At 35.4% G+C, this 19,611-nt stretch overlaps 3 protein-coding genes, 1 long non-coding RNA gene and 1 pseudogene across 10 annotated transcripts; 1 reads left to right on the top strand and 4 right to left on the bottom strand.

Moving 5' to 3' along the window:
* Positions 1-3,290: 3,290 nt before the first annotated feature.
* LOC114729922 (probable pectin methylesterase CGR2) lies at positions 3,291-7,389 on the bottom strand (annotated as a pseudogene).
* Positions 7,390-8,588: 1,199 nt separating this feature from the next.
* LOC114729921 (DUF21 domain-containing protein At2g14520) lies at positions 8,589-11,657 on the top strand. Of its 3 annotated transcripts, none has more exons than XM_028916947.1 (11): positions 8,589-8,859; positions 8,990-9,232; positions 9,330-9,406; positions 9,506-9,589; positions 9,673-9,786; positions 9,863-9,949; positions 10,035-10,174; positions 10,319-10,406; positions 10,533-10,606; positions 10,849-10,973; positions 11,095-11,657. In XM_028916947.1, exons 2-11 carry the CDS (start codon positions 9,055-9,057, stop codon positions 11,421-11,423), a joined length of 1,296 nt encoding a protein of 431 aa, XP_028772780.1. In that variant the 5' UTR covers positions 8,589-8,859; positions 8,990-9,054; the 3' UTR covers positions 11,424-11,657. The 3 variants fall into 3 exon arrangements, with proteins under 3 accessions (XP_028772780.1, XP_028772781.1, XP_028772779.1); XM_028916948.1 differs by having other exon boundaries at positions 8,589-9,232; positions 11,095-11,345; positions 11,433-11,657; XM_028916946.1 differs by having other exon boundaries at positions 8,589-9,232.
* On the bottom strand, positions 9,957-10,932 carry LOC114729923 (uncharacterized). Its single transcript, XR_003738793.1, has 3 exons — positions 10,846-10,932; positions 10,620-10,730; positions 9,957-10,035 (listed from the first exon to the last, which is right to left on the bottom strand). It is a non-coding gene; the product is annotated as an uncharacterized LOC114729923 (long non-coding RNA).
* LOC114729919 (pentatricopeptide repeat-containing protein At3g49730) lies at positions 11,240-15,991 on the bottom strand. Of its 5 annotated transcripts, none has more exons than XR_003738792.1 (3): positions 15,585-15,839; positions 12,899-15,117; positions 11,240-11,298 (listed from the first exon to the last, which is right to left on the bottom strand). XR_003738792.1 is itself a non-coding variant. In XM_028916945.1 (3 exons), the coding sequence occupies exon 3, from the start codon at positions 15,039-15,041 to the stop codon at positions 13,041-13,043; it is 2,001 nt and encodes a 666-aa protein (XP_028772778.1). In that variant the 5' UTR covers positions 15,042-15,117; positions 15,585-15,812; positions 15,973-15,991; the 3' UTR covers positions 12,718-13,040. The 5 variants fall into 5 exon arrangements, 2 of the variants coding, with proteins under 2 accessions (XP_028772778.1, XP_028772777.1); XR_003738790.1 differs by having other exon boundaries at positions 11,260-11,339; XR_003738791.1 differs by lacking the exon at positions 11,240-11,298 and adding an exon at positions 11,805-12,007.
* Positions 15,992-18,818: 2,827 nt separating this feature from the next.
* LOC114729956 (E3 ubiquitin-protein ligase RNF126-like) lies at positions 18,819-19,262 on the bottom strand. The gene has a single exon (XM_028916976.1). It carries the CDS (start codon positions 19,260-19,262, stop codon positions 18,819-18,821), a length of 444 nt encoding a protein of 147 aa, XP_028772809.1.
* Positions 19,263-19,611: the final 349 nt, after the last annotated feature.

Below are 19,611 nucleotides of genomic sequence, written 5' to 3'. Positions count from 1 at the left end.
AAAAAGATAACACATATTTATTACAAATAACTAACTCAACTAATTTTTTTAATCTACTTAAATTAGTTAATCAGTTCTTAAATACTAAGGGTCAGAGGTAGTCGTTATTAAAGCTCCAATCAATTTTTTGAAGTCTCTTATGTTGATGAGTATACCACACACACATGATATATCACATTTAGCAAGCCAAAAGTGTCTATAACTTGGCACAAACTTTAAAATTGTTTCCTTAACTTTATAATCCTTTTAATCCTCTTCACAAAAAATGTTAATTTTACAATTTTAAACATTGACAAATTAAAACATTTTGAAATGTTGACACGTTCAGTTTAATTTTGAAAAATAAAATTAATTAAATTAAGATATTTTAACATTCTTAATTTATTACAAAATTAATGGCGTTAGGGTTAAAAAAAAGAAATTTTTTTTATAAAATTAAAAGATTAAATTATAAATCTTATTTAAAATTAAAGGATCAGATTAATTACTACTTTGACCCTTTTTTGTCACATCTATTTTAGTCCTTCAACCTTTTTAATCACTTCAATTTTATCACTTAACTTTTAATTAAAATTGTTCCCTTAAATTTTAAGTTCTGCTAAGTCATATTTTTTCTCTTTCGTATCTATTAAAAAAATATTTTATTTTTTGATTCAATATTGATTAAGAACCATTTTAGAGCACCAAGTCTAAAATAAGTATCACTACGAAATACTAAAATTAATTGAAAAAAATCTCCTATACCCAAACATACTTTTTTTTACCCAAACATATATACATACACCGAGGCTAATTAATTAAGTTTATGGAAATGAAAGAATAGGATTAATATAATAGGGAACATGAAGGACCATTTAAACCCGTCTAATTCATGCAGGGTGCTTCAATCTGTTTGTTACATTGTCTTGTTAATAGTCATGGGGGGCATTTTAATATCCATCAAGAATATTGGACCCCGTCCATTCACCATCACCTGCAAAGTTTAATCGTTCAAATCTTTTCATATATATGGTAGCCAAGCCATATTTATTACGTCATTTTATAACATTATACTCAAATAATTGGTAATTAATGGTAAAAAAAAATGTATCACTCCTAATACAGCGAGCTTCGTCCGAATCTTTAACTTTGCAGGTCAGGTTCACATGTGTACAAGTATATACTCATTCGTAACAGTATGTTAAACAAGTCTAACAATTCAGGTAAAAAAAATAATCCTAGCAATAAAAAAAGTGCTTCTTTTATTATTTGGTTTCCCACGTCCAAATCAAACTAATTACGCCATGTTTGCTTGTCTATACATTTTTCACACTCATATTACCTATGCTCTTCAGTAATCATCTTTGGTAATTAGAATTATAATGATCATGAAAATTAAATCAGATTGATCAATTCACCTGAAAAAATAGTTAATCAACTTGGTGTCTAATTTATAAGAACTAGTAAACTAAAATCTCTCAGAATTTTTCAAACTTATTTGGAATATGCAGTTGAACTTGTTAAGCTTCCGCCAATGCCGTTTTGCGCAGTGGTTAATTTAAAACTAATTGTAACGTACAGGACCTCACTTAGATTTGATTTCCTTCATTTCTCATAATTGTTAAGTGGTTGATGTAAATATACTTCTATTCGCACTTATTTGTCCCTTCTAAACTTTTTAAGTAATCAACTAATCATCTCTGGTAACTGCACTTTATGAATTTATATATTTTTTCGTTCAGCTCTTAATATATATATATATATATTGAATAATACTAGATATCAAAAGTCAACAATTACCAGAAGACCAAACAGACAACCCTAAGTTTCCTCATCAACCCCCTCCTGCCAAGAAGGAGGTGGAGCTCTTAATATATTCAAAAGAACTACAGTGTTTGCGTCATTTTTTAACAAAGTTAAACTGTTCTTAGAAAGATGAAGATAAGAGAATGAGAGAACTTTTTGTATTTCTTCACTTGCACTATAACACAAATGACTTGCCCTATTTATAGGCAAAGTCTTACACATATGTTACAATTGTCCTTAAATGATAAATAGTGGATAATTAATCCCATGAATGTGAACGGAGGTGAGTTACAAGAGTGAATAGATAGTGGAGGAGTAATGGATGGTGGAGGTAGTGGAAGTTACATGGTGAAGATAAAGAGAAAAGGGTAAATGGACATTCACATAATATTCATAACAACTGCAAATTTGTTTTGAAAGTTTTCACTAAAAAACATAGGGTACTCAGAAATTTCTTTGCATGCAAACTTACTCTTAAAATTTAATCATAATAATATTATTTTATACTATTTGAATTTCAAGACAAATTTGCACCTTAATTCTTTTCAAAATCTAATCCCATTTGACATTTCCATGTTAAAAAGTGTTGACAAAATTAAATAACTAAACCCTTTTATCTACAATTTGAGAAAAGCCCAGCCCCAGCCCCCTCCTCTTGAAATCTTCAAAGCCCAACTTGACTCTTGAGAAGATCATTAACAAAACTAAACTAAACCAGAATCCTTCGTGTTACCCATTTTCCTACCTAACCCTCATCCCAATGGTAACATTAGGCCCGCTGTTTGCATCCAGTTAAAGATAAATTTTTTAAGAAAGAAGATTATTCAATTGTCCAAACAAAAAATGCTAAAAACTGAACATCAGTCAAAAAGTAACCCTGGTTTTTTAATCTATTTATTAGGAAACCAGAAGCTATTGTAATTTGTAAAGGCCTAATGTAAAGGTAGGGGAAATAAAAGTTAAAAAAAAAAAAAAACGTCAATTTTTGCTAAAAAGTGATACATAACATTCAATGGCGTTTGCAAATAGCTGAAAGTGACGTATAACACCCAACTGTCTGATTTGTAATTAAAACACTTCCTTGTAGTTGTCTGAAACAATATTTATAACTCATTTGCAGTAAGATTTTTTTTTTCCCGAAACCCAACTGCCGTTAAATTGAATTTTTGAATCGTCATTCTGTTTTTATGTGATACTCTGATATTATTTAATTTTTCTTTTTTTTTGGGGGGCCAGGGGATGTTCTCTAACTTTTCAAACAAAATAGAAGAGGTATAGTTGTATGAAAATGACCACTAGATTCCTCGAATTTGCTTCCATACGTTCCATGAATTTTGTGCAAGTGGCATTAGATACCAGTTGGCCCTAAATAATAATAAAGCGATTAAACCGCTTGATCAAATTGGTTCGTGTAAATACAGCCCAAACTTCAAAAATCAAATAATCAAAAACACGATACTGGATGCTCGTTTTAATACAATTTTCGTAAGCCACAGCAATTTGTGTTTTAGAAAAATGTCTGTTTTTCAAGAGAGATAAAATAAGCTCAACATAAATCTAAATACTACAACACCAGAACAAAAGCTTCTGTTTGAAAAAAAAAAAAAAATCATACGGTGACAGAGTTTTCATGCATTAGCCAACTCCCTGTGACAACTTTCTGCATGTAAAAAATATTACCAGTCAGAGACTGGATACTATCAGAAGATGGACAAAAATTCCTTTTCCCTTTCCTTTGTCCCTTCCTTTGCTTTGTTAACTATCAGAATTGATGAAGAAAATAGCGAATAATAATCTGTAAATGAATTTACACATCAAAGGTGTGAACTGAGGTGGAATATTTGGCAGAATGGCTTGTATGACATCTTTGATGCAGCTTCTTCCAAACTTGTCGGTGATGGCTTCATTTTCCAATAAGCTTTTTTGGGTGAAAAATCGTGTCCACCAAGATGAACTCCGCATTTTGGCCTTCAGAGTTGCAGAAATGTTAATTGTTTGCAATGATGAATTAAATGGTCTTCTAAAACAATGAGCTTCGGAACAATGGTCTGCTTAACATATAAGGTCAATAGAAAGCTGCTTCATTTAATCTGTTCTACAAGGTTATGCAAGTTTCCAGGCAAAATAGAAAAAAGATCACAATCAATAAGGATTATAGATGTATTCTGGCCTTGCTCAATTAGCATTGTGACATTGGTAATTGAGGAGAAAGCTGAGGATTCACTAATTTTCTTTTCTTTTCTTTTCTTTCTTTTCTTTAAAAAGAATGAATCTAACTTCTGCTTATAAAGTGTCAATTTCCAACAAATCTAATATTAAGATGATTTCGGTCCCCAGTCATTTCTCAAGACAAAGGAATTCTACAGACGTAGTGTTATATTTTTAGATAACATGCGGGAAATAATTGAACTCCCATATGTATTATTAAAGAGTCAAACAGGGCATTAGGCAGCAACAGAAGATTAATTACCGGACGGCCGAATTTGGCCAATTGTGCTACTTAGCTCTCTGTTGACCAGGGTAACCTACACATAAGAAGAGGTGGCATCGGATTAACAGAATATTCAAGTCCAGCAGGAATAACAAAGTATTGCTTCAGTTGTTGAAAAATCTAGAAACAACCAACAAATAGAAATCAATACTCAAACAAAAATTGAATTAGGTGGTAAATGGTGGCACGCATCTTGTTATCATGTAAGTGAGTAGTGCTGCACGGGAGAGATAAGTATGACAAATGAAAAGCAAGACTAGGATTTTTTATTTACTTATCATGAGGTACCTGTGAAAATAACAATACCATCAGAAGATACCCTCGCCAGTTCAGGAAGAGTTTTGTTCAAATATTTTGGAGACAAGTAATCCAAAGCATCAGAGACAATAACATGAGAGAAAGACTTTGCCCTATATGGTAGAGGGAACTTGATATCAGCAACCCGTATAATGCCTGTCTTCACTAGAGCCTTGCAGTTCCCATTAGCATCCTCAATGTCATATGGCTCCATACCCCATGCTTCAGTTTCCTCTTCTCTCAACAAATTGGAAACCACTGAGCAACTATCAGGGCCCACGTGCAAAATTTTTTTCATGTTTTCTCCATATGATTTCTTTAAAACAGGAATTGCCCTTTGAACTTCAGAAGTGCATGAAAAATCGTCACCTACAAGATGACCAATCATTATAAGAGGAAATGATGTGTTGTCGGTTCAGGCTGTGAGTCATCCAACACAGTGCAAAGGAACAACTTCAGTTGTGGTCGCTAAACCAAAATTTACCCATGGTTCAAAAATGATCCAAACAATATTTAGGTCACATTATATTAATAATTAATAACTCTATATTAATCAAAATTTTAACATGTGATACATAAATAAGGCATATATATTAGTTCTGCTCTCTCTTGAATATACTGCATAATGTTCTTTTTTAAGCGTCTTTTTGAAAGAAGGAAAGGAAATAATAGAATGATAGAGAAGAGAATGCAGCTCCTAGGTATTTAGAGTTTACAATTAGTGGAAGCAGAAGAAATATTATAGCAGAATCTGCCGTCACGTAAATTTGGAATAATTTGTATAAATAGTCATGTTGCAAATGAACAGGGAATATTATGCTTTGGCCAGAATTAGCAAGGTCACTGTATGCAGAGCACATGGCAATGAATAGGGACAGGTATGTTGCTGCCACAGGATAAAAATCACATTGCAAAATGAGAGTGTCCAAATTCTAAACTCAAGTGTTGGCCAAAAGAAGAAAAAGAGAAAACTCTAGGAGAAAACATGATGAGCTCTTACCTTCAACCCTGCTAAGAACATCTTTTCTTCCACCCAATAGACCTGTAAATTTTGCAATGTAAGATTATCTATACCATCAAAATGCATGAGAATTAATGAATACTTGAAAAATGAGATGTCAAAGACCTCTAATCAGCACATTACTTATTAACGAAAACTGGATAGATGACCAGATTTAGATGCAAAATATGGCTTAATTATTGAAGCATAAGATAATGTAATGAATATAGAAAACGTTGTTACCTGAACCACCCGAAGCATAGATGACAAGGAAGAATACTCCCTGCAATTTTCACCAATATAAATATAGGATTAACCCTCTTCCCCATGGATGGATTATTCTGAATGCAGCAAACTCTGATAACATACTACAATAAAAAATTTGATAGAAGCAATCGCATTGCAAATACAAAATTACCAAAAGGACAAGGCCAATGGATAACAGGGGAGAAGATCTTGATTTTGAGTGCAAGAATCCTGAAAGCAGAATGCTTTCACCACGTCGGGTGGAACTCACGTGCCTCCTCGACATGACTTCTTCCCTAAAAGTGATGCACCCAATCAGACGAATGACTGAAGAAGTTCCACAGAGTACAAACAATAAAAGAACTCATGCCTACGCTTTAAATTTGAAATCCTCAGATGCAATAGTTAGAGAAGACATGTGAAAACTTCATCACAACAAATGACTTGAGCTAGAAATTTTCAGGCGCGTCATGTATCTGGCACCAACACCGTCAAGACTCAAGACACACAATCGAAACGAGTCTGGTGCACGTATAATCGTGTCAAAAATTTTCTAAAAAAATGATATTTCATCAAAATAATAATTGATTCTTTCAGCTCAGGCGCGGACTGAATACAGCTTGGCCTTGCGCCGAAAATGGCTTGGGCAAGGGAAACCCGGGGAAGGTGAAAAGACCAACAGAAAAGTAGAGAGAAACAACAGAGGATCCATCTTCAAAATACGGATGATTGTGTTTTTCTTCAGAAACATAACATTCATACAAGGTTTATGCAAGTTATGTCATTTCTGTTATACTCATCTTTACTTTTTTAGAGTTCACCACGGCAATGCATTTGTGTTTGTTTCGTGGCACATTTGCGTGCTTCAGAGGTCCCTAGCATTTTCAGAATGTCTTGGGTTAGTGATAGCAAGAATTCAGTGATTTCATTACAAATGAATGAACTTATGAATTTCGTAATTAGATGTAATGCGAAAGTGAGCCATAAAGACACAAGTATGACGAGCACAAGTGGGGTAGCTGTTTGCTTTCCTTTCAAGTACATTTCATGAACACGATTCGATTCATTTTCTTTCCCAACTTACTTACATATGCAAGGAAATAGATTGTAAACGTAACGCCGGGGAAAAAAAGAATTCAAGAAGCTCAAGTTAAAGAGATTTTCACAACGAAACACTGCGGGAAGTGGAGGTTGCAGAGGGATCCAGTCATTACGAGTTTATTCAGCAAAGATGCAATAAGCATAGAAACACTCATATCGATCTAAACATGCATTTGCACAGTTTACACGAAATGCAATGAAACGAACAATCGGATGGAAGAAAATGAAAATGAAAACTGAAATGTGAAGGACAATAGCGAAACCTGATGAGAAGGGAATTGCGGAAATAAGGTGGGAGGATGGATGATTGTAGTTGAGGAGTGAGTTAGATCAGAAATCGCTAATGTGTGGATCTTTAGATCTATGAAGCCCGCTGAAACTTGAAGATCTTGTGGTTTCTTTTAGAGTGGATGTGCTGCCAACTATGGCCGTGGTGGCCAAAACGCGCGCTCTTCCGCAAGCATCATCGATGGATAAAGCAACTGAGTGACAACAAGAATTTATCGTAATAAATTAATCGATCATTGTGTCGGTACTGGGCACTGGGCCCGGCTGTGGACCCCACCCCAAAGTTTATTTATTTTCCATCTTACTAAATTGCGAGTCTGGACAGTTGGACTCTGGCCTAAGTAGCAAGTTCAACTCTCACAATTTGACTTAAATGTTTATTTTATATTATTGTAAACAAATTATTAATGGAATTTTAAAAATACATACTTTCACTAAATCAATGTAAAAATACTTTTATGATTAAAACCACACACTTTTTATTGGATTTTATCGGGATCATATCAATTTCATTATAGTATTGAAATTAATACAATTTTCTTAATTTGTTAAAATTACAAAGACATCAGTACAATTATACAAAACCCAATAACCGTCTATATATTTTTTTTGAAGAATACTTGTATTAATTTTAAAAATGAAAAATCATATAATTTTAATAAAAATCACCGGAGGTTGATACAATATAGAATTATTATTTTTAATAAATATAAAATTATGTAATTTTAACATGCTATGATTAATTTCACCGAAAATCCTTTAAATATGTGATAATTTAAGAAAAGTAATAAAATATGTAACAAAAATAATCTCCTTAGTCTGATCTGACAACAAACTTCGAGTTAGGTAACAAAGCAAAATGCTATGGTTGATAAACCAGCAAATATAAATTCTTCATTTGGGTTCTGACTTCTAACGTTGGGGGAGGCCGCACAAGAGTGATTGCACTAATACCTGAAACTGAACTATCTGTTACTTTCTCGACCCCCGTTCACATATCCTCTGACACCGGAAGTGCTAAAGCACCTTTCACTACAGTATTTCTTGAAGAAGAAAACACATAGAAAAACAGTAATCCACATCATCAAGATTATCTCTTGCGTGCATATACAGTAACGGTGACCAGGTGTTGACTCTACGAGATGCCAAAACAGACACAATTCTCCAAGTGGCTAATGACTCATAAAGCATCAGAATCCGTATGCTGCGAAACTTCCCGAGTAAATCATATAAATACAGGAGAATAACTTTTCTCTTACGTGTCAGTTTAAGATAAAAGACGCTTTTAATCTCCTGCACCGGAAGAGAGATGAATTCCAGTTGTGTAGAAATAAAATCACGATTTTAAAAATATTTAAGATAACATATACAGAATTTTATCTTGATTTATTAAAAAAATATTTTTTAAAAAGTATTTTTCCAACAATCCAAAAAATTCCTAAGTATCTCCGTGGTGAAAGTGTCAGATTGCAAACAGGGAACAGAAAGAAGATGGCTTCGCGCAGGGGCTGATATGGATTTAATGGACTCGCGAACAAACACAGCAGCTATGAATCAGCAACAATATCTGTCCTCCTACAAAAGTTCTGTTACTTCGCCTACAGGGCACCGACTAAAGTCAAATCATTCTGAAATTAAAAGACAGGGAAAAGTAAGTTCCTGAAGTTTGAACCTCATATTAAAGATATTCGAATATGATGTTATTCTGTCCCTTTGTGGAGGAAAAGAAATTTGTAGAATGTGGTTCGCTGTTTTAACATATGCTTATATGAGTCTTGTAGAGTATTCATCTCCTGATACGAGAGCTTATTGGTCGTGGTGAAGAAAGCAAGGGTTAGAGAAGTGAATGGCTGTGGAGTACACATGCTGCGAAACAGGGTTCTTCATTCGCCTCCTGATTGTGACTGTGTTAGTGCTATTTGCGGGGCTGATGTCTGGATTAACACTAGGCCTTATGTCACTGAGCCTCGTGGAGCTTGAGGTTCTTGCCAAGTCAGGCACACCCGCTGATCGTAAACATGCCGGTAACTGTTTCAATTATTCAGAGCTTAGCTTAATCTCAAGGATGGTCCATGATGTTGGTACAAATTGACTCATCACAAACACACTCTCTTGAAACAGCGAAGATATTGCCAGTTGTGAGAAGACAGCATTTATTGCTCTGCACACTTCTGATCTGCAATGCAGCAGCAATGGAAGTACTAACTACGATCCCTACATATTGACTCAAATCCTTGAATCAAGTCCATAACGAAAGCTCATCTTTTTATTGATACATTTATTTTTTATTTTCTCAGGCTCTTCCAATTTTTCTGGACAGTCTAGTGACGGCTTGGGGGGCTATTCTTATCTCAGTAACATTGATACTAATGTTTGGAGAGGTGAGTTATTGTTTGAGAGTCAGACTAGTACAATGAACACGATCAGCTTAAAGTGACTAAGGCATTTACCATCGGTCACACAGATTATACCCCAAGCTGTTTGTTCGAGGTATGGTTTGGCAATTGGTGCAGCAGTGGCTCCAGTGGTTCGTGTTCTTGTTTGCATTTGTTTCCCTATTGCATACCCAATAAGCAAGGTAAACATTTGACCCCCAAGCTAGATTAATGCTTCACTTAGTAATAGGCAAGTGTTACTTACTATGATTCTGCCAGTTATTAGATTTCTTGCTGGGAAAACAACACCATGCACTGTTTAGACGAGCTGAATTGAAGACGCTAGTTGATCTGCACAGCAACGAGGTGACTGATTGATTTAAGTTTTTTCTTCAGTCTCCTTGATTATATTGTTATCCCTCTTGAATTGTGCCACCCAGTACATTTGCAGGCTGGAAAAGGAGGAGAGCTAACACGTGATGAGACAATGATAATTGCGGGTGCCCTTCAACTAACAGAGAGAACCGCTAGAGACGTGATGACTCCCATTACTGAGACTTTTGCGATAGAATTAAATGCCAAGCTGGACAGGTGTGTGATGTTTTTGGGTGGGTTTTTTTCTTTTTCTTTTTTTGGGGGGGGGGGGTGTGTTCTACGTATCATATGTGCATGCTAGTTATTCGATGCAAACCAACACAGAAATGACTTCTACGAGTTTGCTTTGCAAACATGCAGGGATTTAATGGATTTGATTATAGAGAAAGGTCATAGCAGAGTTCCAGTTTATTATAAGGAACCAAGCAACATTATCGGACTAATATTGGTAAGTGACATCCGATTTTTTTTTTTTTTGGGTGCGTGCCTTAACTGAGCATTTGTTGAGGTTCTTGTTGAGGGTTTATTACACTAGTAAATATAGCTGAATCCCTCTTATATTTATGAATAATAGGTGAAGAACCTATTAACTATCAATCCGGAAAACGAAATGCCACTAAAGAATATCACCATGCGCAAGATTCCAAGGTATCATTGTTACCTCAACCGATGGCATACCATCACTTGTCTTCATAAAGACTAGAATACCAATCTAGTGGCAGCTTGATGGCATCTGTTAAATGAAGGACCTGAGCCACAATGACCCTTAAACCTAAACAAACACAATTAACCCTCAATGAGTAGTTGCTCTGATATTTTTGAATTAAATCGTTTCATCTGTAATACTATGTGACGTTGGTTTGATTAAGCCATATAAACCTGCTTACCAGGGTTTCTGAAACAATGCCATTGTATGACCTACTAAATGAGTTTCAGAAAGGCCACAGCCATATGGCTGCTGTTGTAAAACAGTTTAGTGATGCAGATTGGTCAGCCAATGAAAACTCAACACAAGGTAAAGCGTTGGCTCCCCTCTTCTATTTGATAAGCTATGCTTTATTGTTTTCCTCTTCACCGTCCATCCTGGAATTGGAGTCAATGGCTGATTTCTAGCACATGACAATATATAAACTCAGTGAGAGAAGTTAGAGTGGATGTTTACAGCAAAAAGCATTCACGACAGAGGAGTTTGAAGAGCAAAGGATCACTCAAGAAGTTTAAGAGCTTACCAAACGAGGCAAATACAAGCACAAAAGGTAAGAGATGGTCAAACGCCTTCCAGTCCGAGGTGCTTCAAATCAATGACGAACCACTGCAAAATCTCTCTCTAGATGGGGAAGCTGTTGGCATTGTTACACTCGAGGATGTCATTGAGGAGCTACTACAGGTAGGAGGGGAATTTTCTTACATTCTTGTTAATATCTTTTCTTGTACCAGCAGAAGATTTACACATCTTTTGGATTAATTTATGTAGGAGGAAATCTATGATGAAACAGATCATCGTGATGTCAGCTAATTTTCAAAGTACAAGACATGCGATAAATTTGCTAGTCGACTGCTCGACAATAGAAAATTGCGAGTGAACCAGACCTGCTATTTGGTTTCAAACGGTATTGAACAAAAGGATAGATCGCATGGTAGCATTTTAGGAACATTGGTTCGTACCATTGGAATTGATGTACTTTAGATTCAAGTAATGTCCTAGGGGGTGTTTGGGTAAGAACAAAACCATGGTTTCATAAATGCTTTTACGGAATACGAAATAAATATGTGGAAGAGTTTGTCTTGATTTGCGGAAAAGTGCTTCTGAGAAGTGATTATGGGGTGTTCCAAACACCCCCCTAGTTTAGCTTTTTGGTGACCAAAATCCGTGAACTGAACAGTCTAAATGCAAAACATCTCAGTTGGTCGATATTCCACATGCTTTGTTGTCTATGCCAATTGAGCCACTAAGTAACAACTCATTGGCACTTTGTTACGCAAAACCATGGTAAATTGGCAGGAACGTAAACCCGATACAAGATCCAGCATCCACTGGCCAAAATACAACTGGAAATATGATTAAAACATAACCCCACAGATGATTAGATATTTTAGAATTCCATTTTAGCAGCACGACATGCTAGTTCTACCGGTAAGTATTGTACTACCATAATGGGAGAGAGAGGGAGAGGAGGAAAGAGGAGGATAGATAGAGAAACAGAGAAGGAGAATAAAGAGGCACAGGGAAATGGAAAATTGGTTACTTCACTTAACGGTCAATGACAACTGAATACATCACCCTTCTATAAATAGGCTACATAGACAAACAACGTAACTAACCACACCCCCCAAAATATGAATTTCTGTGCATATTTATACAGAACTTAAGCATCTTAACTAATAGTCTATATCATGTGCATTGTTTAAAGGAGGTTCATTTTAACGATGCACATCCTCCTTTTCAATTAGTTATGGCAACTATCGGCAAGTGGCAAATTTCTGATTAATACGTACTGATGCCCACAGTCCACAATATTCAGAGCGTTAGAGATTGTTGGGCTAAAAGAGCCAGCCAGGAGAACAGCCTACCGCTTTCAACACTCAACATGTACGATTAGACAGGCTACCGTTGTCTAATGATATGCAAATCAGGTTGGGGGAAATAAAGACCGAATAAAACATTAGAAAAATCTGAGATTTGATGTATTATTAGAAGAACTGACTCTCTTATACCATAAAAGGATTTAAATCAATCAATTTAGTCGGCCACACAAAAATCCAACTTGCCACTGAGACGAGTGAACCCACCAATAACCTGGAACAAAATGTCAGTACGAAGGACTTTCTAACAATTAGCATCATGAAAATAACTACCAACTTCTGTATAACAAGCAAGCACATTATTTAATAAATATGATTGAAAGCTATCCATGTCATTATAACTTACAGAGCAAATACCTGAACTGCTATTCGAATGTCATCCAACGATGTCGCCTTAAGAAAAAACCAGGCATATCAGGCTATTCCCATAACGTGCAGGCTGGAAACCAGACTCCTCCAGGAAATCTTCAGATTTCACGTCACACTTCTCTCCTGTGATTTACAAGGCATTAGATTTCCCACGTCCTCCACCCCAACGGCGCCTTCTAGCCCTCCTCTTTCTCCCCTCCTTTTTCTCCTTTGCCTTTTCTTTCAAGTCTCTCTCTCCTCGTCGCTTATACATCTTGAAAGTGACCTGCCTATCAGCAGCCATCTTCCTCACCTTCTCAGTGATCTCTGCAGCAAGTTGCCTGTTATACAATTTCCTTAGGCTGCGCATAAGCTTTGCGAAAGTATCTGGCTGCGGCATTAACCCTGAATCCATCATGTCCAAACAATACGAACAAGCCTCCTTTACATGTCCTTTTGAAAAGAGTGCATGAATCCAAATTGTCCAAGCACTCACATTAAGTTCACACCCTTTAGTTGTGATACAATTCCAGACATCTTTAGCCATTTCAAGCTTCTCAGCTCTGAGTAGAGAATTCATCAACTCCTTTAAAGTACCATAGTGAGGAGCAGCAAAAAGACCCCTCCCAGCCATCTCTTTAAAATGTTCACAGGCCTCAACTAAGTAACCTTGCTCAAGAAAACCATGAATCATAATGACAAAGGTGTCAATCCCTGGACTAAGCCCACTTGCTTCCATTTCATTCCAAAGCTGAACACCCTCTTTAACCTCTCCTAACTTGCAAGCCAACCTAATGACTATGTTGTAGATTTTAAGGTCAGGAGTACAACCAATCTTCTGCATCTCCTTTACAATTTCCATACACTCTTCCAGTTCTTCCTTCTTTTCATGAGCAGCCATAATATGCAGATAAGTCAGCTGATTTGGAGCATGGCCTTGCTGTATCATCTGATCCAAAAGCTCATAACCCTTCTCAATTTTTCCCCACTTGCAAAACCCACTTATCAATGTGGTATAGGTTACAGCATCCACCTCGCAGTCACTTCTCTGCATTTCAATAAAAACCCGCATTGCCTGTTCCAGATTTTCCTGTTTGCAAAGTGCTTGAATCAAAATCGTGTATGATGTTGCATTTGGTTCACAGCCTTTACTTTTCATTTCTTTCAAAAGATCATAAGCATCTCCCATTTTTCCAGCTTGAGCATACCCACTAAGCAAATTGTTATAAACCACTACATCCAACTGAATCCCTGCATCCTTCATCTGTACCAACACATGCTTTGCTTCCATAAGCTTCCCTTCTCTACACCAACCATACAGCAATGATGTAAAATGCTTTGCTGTTGGCGTAAATCGAAATCTCATGTCCTCAAACAGCGAAGCTGCTTCCTTGACGTTACCATTTTTGCACAGTGCATCTAACAAGCACCCAAAAACATATTCATCTGGCTCGCACCCGTATTTGGGCATTTCGTCCAATACTTCAATGGCCTTCTGAACCATCCTCGCAGAAGCAAACCTCCTCATCAAAATAACAAACACCTCAGATGAAATTAACTCTGGGTTCTCCTTCCTCATTTCTTCAATAAGAGCCCAAACAGCCCCAAATTGCCGCATTTTCCCCAAAACCTTAATCATAGCTTTGTACACCTCGTGACTGTGTTTATAGCCTGATTGCTTTGAAGCCCACACAAAGAATCTATATGCCAAATTCCCAGCATCACCACAGCGGTTCAATACACGCTCAGTTAAGCCAGACCGCACAACAACTCCTGATTCCTGCAACGCAAGCTCCAATTTAGGAACCCTGGAGTGGAACTTTCTCAGTATTCTATAAATCTTTTCAACATCAGAAGCAAACTCATTGTGGCTTTGGTCACTTGTATTTCCTGAACTAGCATCGAGATGGACAAGGCCAAACTCACTTGTTCCAACATAGGACATTAAATTGCTACTGCTGCTCTCGGATCCCAATGGCTTGTTTTTAGCATGTGACTTTGAAGAAGTTCGAAAAGTGCTTACATCAAAGCCAGTAGAAGAGAGCAGAGCTACAATATCTCGATGTCCAATCATTGATGGATTTCTCAAAGGATGTGGGATAAGATTACGATAGTACAAGAAAAACATACTTCTCAAAGAAAATCTCTGCATTTTCTCTGAAGTTGCTGCTTTTGTAGTATATGCTAAAAGTCAAACTCCATTTTACCCTTTGTTTTCAAGCAAGTTCCTGCAAGTCGAAGAACAGTGCATTCTAATTTCTCACTTCCATACGCACAACCTTAACATAATCTAATTTAAAAAGCTAGACTCTTTAGCTAGGGTTTCCAATTACGCTTGAAGATATAACAATATAGTTTGAATGTCTCATGGATCAAAGTCTAAACAAGGTTGCAACTATGATGACTAGCTACCAACTATAGCTGTAATGGCTCTTCTAATTTTAAGCATTTTATCAAACATCTGGGATGCACTTAGAATGGGTTATCATGGAACAAGCATTCTAGCTGTAAACCCTTTGCTCCAAACACAAACAAACATGAACCCAGCTCCACCGAACCTTTAAAACAACTATTTCCCACTAAGAGAATTGTAACTCCCAAAATCATAAATTATGACAGCTTGGGAAAAGAAAGTAGGAGAGCATTGGCTTCGGCTATCCAAGAATGACAAGCAGAAAGTTTATGATGAAAATACCTATCACAATGAATCCTGATTCCTTCAATCCTCGACAAGCAACCAATTCAATCTCCTCCCCTGTTCATAACGCAAAAGAAACTTGGACCGAAGGGCTATGATTGTCAGTGGAGGAAGGAGTTAAGCGGGTGATTTGGGATCCATTCGGCTTTCCGAGCCCCACGCCTGACAGAAAGCAATAGGCATTGGGCATAACTCCTCTCCGAGATTCCAACTAGTCCGGTAGTCCTTAACAGATTTTGATGCATGAAGACATGAAACCGCCAAATTTAATTGTCCAAGATTCAAATAAATTGTTTTCACATCTAAAAAATTCAATAAATTTTTTCATTTGGATTTATTTTATAAAAAAATTTCCTTCCCAACTTTGGTGAGCATAGAGCCTTACTCAACGCAAGCGCATCTGCAAGCATGGCCAACAGAATTCTAAATATCATTGATCCGGAACCAAATGAAAATTGAAAATAAAAAAAAATCAATCAATCAATTGACCCAAAAAAAAAAAAAAGCGCGTATGCATCTGCTTGGTAACATGGCGCTTTTTCCATTTTTTTAAATAAAGGCAAAATAATGTTCAGCAAAAATAAAAGTTTTGGGGTTATATGTCCAATTTTGTTCAAGTTTTCCTGCACAAGTTGTGGATATTTGAAAGTAATTTTAGAATTAATATCATTACAAAAGTACTTTAAAAAAAGGAAATTTGTTTTAACTGTTAAAAACTAACACTAATCATTAAAAAACTAGTATTAGGTGCTAACATTTTTAATAGCTAAGGACGACATTTCTCATTCTTTAACACTTTCAAAGCGATATTGATCTAAAATTTTTTTGAATATCCATAGCTTCTACGCGATAACTTTCAAAATAAAATTCAACACTAACCCCACTATTTTTACTATCAAAAAACAAATATTCTTATTATCCAGGTTAACATTAGACCTAGTGTTACGATTTTTATTTGAATTTACATGACATAAACAAAGGAATAATGAAAACCAAGAGTAATTAAATTAATATCGGGTAACCAGTTTCGGTTCTCATCTTTTTTATAAACATCATAAGCTCATCAAATTTGAATCATTTATATTTCATGTACATGGTCCAGATTTGATTTCTTTTTTATTTTTATTTATTCAAAATAATTATTTTAATATGTATAGAATCTAAAATAATGACGATCTCTTAAGTATCATTTTTTTCAAAAAAAAAAGTTTTTTCAATTTAAAAATAATTAATTAAACATTTTAAATCGAGACCATTCAAATCAAATATAGATGGTTCAGATCTGATGAACTTATAATATTCATTAAAATGATGAGCACCAAAACTGATTCCACATGTGTGGTACATATAGACCAAAAGCACCTGTGGTTAATTAAAATCTTGCTCTTAATAGGTTACTTTTAATATGTTTTATTGGACTCTAAAAAAACTTTAAATCTAATAATTCTGCCTTAAAATTTAATAATTTTTTAAATTTATCTCTGTTTAATATATATATTTCAAGAAAATAACAATATACTACATCATAATAAATTAATAGTAAAATAGTATACTTATATTAAAAATTTACTTATTCGACTTATAAATAGGGAAAAAAAACTTCTCTCCATACTATAAAAAGGATTAGAGAAATACTTCATAAATTTCCCAAATTCAAAGAAAAAAACTTCAATCTGTCAAACAGGCATTTTCTCTCCGATTAAAAATGGCAGTGTTCTCACATAAATAAATGGCTTTACAGCAATTTTGAATCAAAGTTAAGCATCGTAAGATGCATCGTCGCCTGAATTAGCAGGAGCAGAATGATGAGAGGTGGGGAATTGAACTTTATTCAAACGAACTATGAACCAAGTCAATAAATAAAACAACAAATTAGTTTGATCTTGATATTACACCCGATGTATTTACACATAAAGATTAGTGCCTGTAAATGCAGAAAGAAGCTAGTTTTCATTCACCTCTAACTTCTAAAAATTGTCATCTTGCAGTTGCATATAAGTACCGAGTATAATAGTAACTCCACTCTTTAATATAAGAGCGAGATAACTAATTTGTAAATATTAAAAAAATTAATTAAGTTAGTTATCTGTAGTAAATAAATATTGTTTACCCTTGTTAATCATACGTATTATAATAAAAACTCTCAAACATATACAATCATTATAAGATTATTTTAAAAAATAAATAAATAAATATAAAAAATAAAATGAATTTAGATATTATATTTGTGACCAAATTAAATCTTCAATTGCTTTTTATATTTAGGATCAAAAGTAATATTTAGTACGCAGGCATAGCATCAAGATGAGTTATAAATGAGAGTTGAAACATGAAGAGGATTAATTACTACGAGATGGATACTTGGACTCAACCGGAAAAAAAAAAAAAGTTGAAGTGTAGAGGGCAACATAAGACTTGTTTGGTTTCTTATTTTGAAAACAATTTTTTATTTTTAAAAACAGAAAAACAAAAAAGTTTGTTTGACAATTTTTTTTAGTTAATTGTTTTAAAAAACAAAAAAAAAACAATAATATGTTTTTAAAAACTGAAAAACCAAAACAACTTTTACATGTTTTCTTATTTTTGTTTTTGGATTTTTTATTTTTTGTTTTGAAAAATTGGAAAAATTTTCTTTTCTTCTCTTCTACTACCTATTACTTATCACTACCGGTGATAACTACTACTTGTCAAAGTGTAATTTTTTATATATTTTTTTTCAAATGTGATTTTTAAAAATTATTTTCCAAACAAATTTTTTTATTTTTTTGTTTCCAAAACTTGTTCTTAAAAACAATTTTATAAAATTGTTTTGAGAATAAAAGAACAAAAAAAAAACAAACAGGCTCGTAATCTCGCAAATCTAAATTAAACAAGCAAATTAAATTGATGGAAGAGAAATATATTATTATTGTTAGATGTGATTATGGCCATAATAATGAAAATTAATAAATGAGTGATCGAATAATTAATGAAAAGCTATTTTGGGTTGGAACAGATACTTCAACCCACGCAAAAGATCAGCCGAACGGCAGGTCTAATATTAACATGCTGCTTCTGTCAATCTTTGTCAAGTTATACGCAAACCAGGTCAAACATAAAGCCGCTGTCCCCAAAAAAAAGAAAAAGAAGGAAAATTAACCGTCAAGAAGATTAAATTGCAACTCCAGGAGAATGGCTGTCAAAAATTGGAGAAGTAAGCAAATATCGTGAACTTGTGGATCCACTTGCAGATTAGGGAAAGACAGTCGTAGGTGTGGAAGAAGCAAGAGAGGCTTGTGGATGGTCATGAGATGCATCAAGCTCGTCACGTGCAGTGTCATAACCAGCTTCGCTATTGATTATTGATGGGGAAGATGACGACCCAGTTTCATCGGCAACAAGATGTGACTCAGTAAGAATGGGCTCAGGAGGGAAGAAGAAATATTCCCAGGGACTATCAAGAACTGTAGGTGGGGGTGGGACTGCGATTCCAGGTGATCGGAAATTCGTTGAAGGAAAGGGACGACGACAAACAGGGCAAGTATCGTTTTGGTCAAAGTTAAGCCAAACATGGATACATTCGAAGCAAAAGAAATGGCCGCAAGGTAATTTGCCTGCATCTCCTCCTAATTTGAACTCCTCCTTGCATATCGGACATATGGTTCTCTCTCTTGTAATCGCCTCTGTTATTTCCATATTCCTAACCACATCACCATGATCATCTTCAATCCCCGAGATTTCAGTTACATTTACACGGATTCCTGGAACCCGACCATCGTTTCGTATATGATGTTGCGGGAGCTGATCCAGGATAAACGGAGGCGGAGGCGGTGGCGGTGGTGGTGGGTGGAGCTGCCAATCCACTTCAGTAGCTGAACGGGAAGCGTAAGGTATGGCATCTTCAATGGCTGGGCTCGGCGTCTCCGGCAACGGAAAACGATGATCTTCGCCGATATTAGCCGGACGACGGGAATAGTGGGTTTCAGAATCTGATGAGTCTGAACTATCAGCACTGCTCGCCAAGCAAATGCGACGGCACCATTTT

Source organism: Neltuma alba, unplaced genomic scaffold, assembly GCF_004799145.2.
Source record: "Neltuma alba isolate B1F8T4 unplaced genomic scaffold, ASM479914v2 tig00012694_pilon, whole genome shotgun sequence".
Lineage (NCBI taxonomy): Eukaryota > Viridiplantae > Streptophyta > Magnoliopsida > Fabales > Fabaceae > Neltuma > Neltuma alba.
This window is presented reverse-complemented; position numbering and strand designations above follow the sequence as displayed.